General features: G+C 51.3%; 1 protein-coding gene across 2 annotated transcripts in view; it reads left to right on the top strand.

Moving 5' to 3' along the window:
• The window catches only part of CTIF (CBP80/20-dependent translation initiation factor), a 117,324-nt gene extending 115,586 nt beyond the window's left edge, over positions 1-1,738 (top strand). For both annotated transcript variants that reach the window (XM_010016258.1, XM_010016259.1), the window contains exon 12: positions 1,523-1,738. In XM_010016258.1, the coding sequence (XP_010014560.1) occupies positions 1,523-1,738 (216 nt within the window). The remainder of the gene's footprint in view (positions 1-1,522) is intronic.
• The last annotated feature ends 913 nt before the right edge of the window (positions 1,739-2,651 follow it).

Consider the following 2,651-nt stretch of genomic DNA (forward strand, 5'->3'; position numbering starts at 1 on the left):
TGACCACTCCCAGGGATGGGGCAGCCACAGCTTCTCTGGGCACCCTGTGCCAGCGCCTCAGCACCCTCATTGTTAAACATTTCTTCATTCTATCTAGTCTGAACCTCCCCTCCTTTAGTTTAAAACCATCACCCCTTTTCTTATCTCTACAGGCCCTACTGAAAACTCTGTCCCCATCTTTCTTCTAAGCCTCCTTTAAGTATTGAAAAGCCACAATAAGGTCTCCCTGGAGCCTTCTCCAGCTGCCCCAGCCCAGCTCTCTCAGCCTGGCTCCAGAGCAGAGCTGCTCCAGCCCTCGCAGCAGCTCCATGGTCTCCTCTGGACCCACTCCAGCAGCTCCATGTCTATCCTGTGCTGAGGGCTCCAGAGCTGGATGCAGGACTGCAGGGGAGGGTCTCAGAGCAGATAAAGAGATATCACCATGAGATAAGAAAGGCCCTTGAGACTCTGTCACTGGACTTTTGATGCATGTAAATGGATGCAAAAGAGTTTGGTAGCTGGGGTCCCATCACCAAATTGCATCATCCTTGTTCCTTCAAATCTCACCCCCCCATTTATTTTTTTAAGCACAAAACCACTTGTAATGGAGGAAAACCTGGTCACATGGAGAGGTTTGCTGTGCTCAGCAGCAGCTTTGCAGAGAAATGCTGGTACAAATATAGCTGAGATTCATTAGTTTTACTTTTGGGAAGCAATTGGTCCATGGGGATGGATGCTTTCCTAGCAGAGAGTGGTTAAATTGCAGCCTGAATGGTTGAAATTCAGCAAAGCAATAGGCAACCGAGGAGGAGACTTTGATTTTTTAATGTTAGCACTTTGGGGAGCTCTGCGTTCAAGCCCCGACCAGCCCTCTGTGATGGTGTGCTCATTGCTGTCCACTCCAAGCTTGGATCTTCTCCTCTGTGGGACCACCTAGGACTTGTGCTGCTCCATGGAGACTCTCCAAGGAGTAATTGGTTTTAAAAGCCCTCAGAGAAGCAGCACGACGGGTATAAATGCAGATCTCGCAGGGCAGGATTTGTTATGCATACAGGAGGGCTCTGCTTATTCAGATTAATGACTGGGAGTCACTGACAGCTGTGAATCAGCGTGTAAATGAAGGGCCAGGTAAAAGGCAGGAATACCACATCACAGCCTGCACTTTGTTTTGACAATAGCATGATTTTTAGGTGGGATTTTTTTTTCCAGAAGTAATCCCGTGTTGCTGCCTTTGAAGTCAGTGGGAGCTGAACCATTCGCTGCTCCAGCAGCCCGGCAAGGATGCTTTTGAAAACCTCACCCTTCATCTTCAGCTCTTGGAGCCTGCTGACGGGTGGTTTTGGTTTTCAAAAGCCACAATGCCTTTAACCTTGCTTGTTCGCCCCGCCACGCCAAGCAGGGGAGAACCGGAGGGATGGAGGGCGCCTGTAGAAGCCGGTGGGGTGTTTTAATACCATAGAATGCTAGAGTCATAGAACATCTCAATGTGGAAGGGACCCCTAAGGATCTCTATGCCGTGGTTGACCCCTTCTTCTCCTGACAGCTGCAGAGCAGCGGCCGTCTGCTGGAGGAGCAGCTGCCCGAGATGATGACGGAGCTGTTGGCGATAGCTCGCGACAAGATGCTGTGTCCCTCCGAGTCCATGCTGACCCGGTCCCTGCTGCTGGAGGTCATCGAGCTGCACGCCAACAACTGGAACCCCCTGACGCCCACCATCACACAGTACTACAACAAGACCATCCAAAAACTGACGGCTTGAGGGGAGAGGGCAAGGTGGGGTGGGAAGGGACGAGAAGAAGACATGCGCCTCGACGGGATGCGGCAAGAGCTTTTCCGATTTAAATCCCCCAGCAGACCAAACCCCAGCATGCTCGAGAATACGTTCGTGGGGTGGGGAGGGAGAAGCATGTTTCTTTTTCGGCCACGTCGCCAAGTGCCACCCCTCTTCCCCGCCGTGGTTTTGTTTTAGGGGTTTCTTTTCCTGAACTCATTGCTCAAGCAGCAGCAGCGCATCCCGCCGGGTTATTGTTTGGCTTTCGAAAGAAGACAGAGAATTTGAAGGGAAAAAATGAATCCAAGTGGGGGCTAGTATTGTTTTCATGCCGTCCTCCTGCCTTGCCCCGCCAACTGGCAGGAGACAGCAGGCAGCAGATGTCTCGGGAGGACAAAGCCAGACACACACTACACCAGACGCTCATAATTGATGGCTTTTGTCGAGTGGGGCTTGCGTTAGGTTTTCTCTCCCCCCTCCTCTTGTCTTTGACTTTCTGTGTGTGTGTGTGTGTGTGTGTCCCCTCCACTCGCCACCCCTTCAAAAGTGGATCAGAGAGCAGGATGACTTTCTAATTTGCACTGGGTTTTCTTTCTCTCGAGTGTTTGTGTTTTCTTCTTCCTTCCCTGTATCGTCACACGGACAGTTGCGAGCAGCTTGGGGGTAAGGAAGGCAGCTCCTTCCCATGAGCTGAATGATGGGTTACCTGAAGATGCTGAAGCAGAAGGAGTGTTTTAAAGGGGTCAAAAAGCCACTGCAGAAGTAACGTAGCCACCGTCATCTTGCCAGTAACCTCCTCCATGGATTGAGAAACATACTCCCTGAGCTGTGAGCTCTGGGACACAGGGGATTCTGCGGCTTTTGCTGCTCAAGTCGCCGTTATCCCTCAGCCACTATAACC

Source organism: Nestor notabilis, unplaced genomic scaffold (genome assembly GCF_000696875.1).
Source record: "Nestor notabilis isolate BGI_N333 unplaced genomic scaffold, ASM69687v1 scaffold316, whole genome shotgun sequence".
NCBI lineage: Eukaryota > Metazoa > Chordata > Aves > Psittaciformes > Psittacidae > Nestor > Nestor notabilis.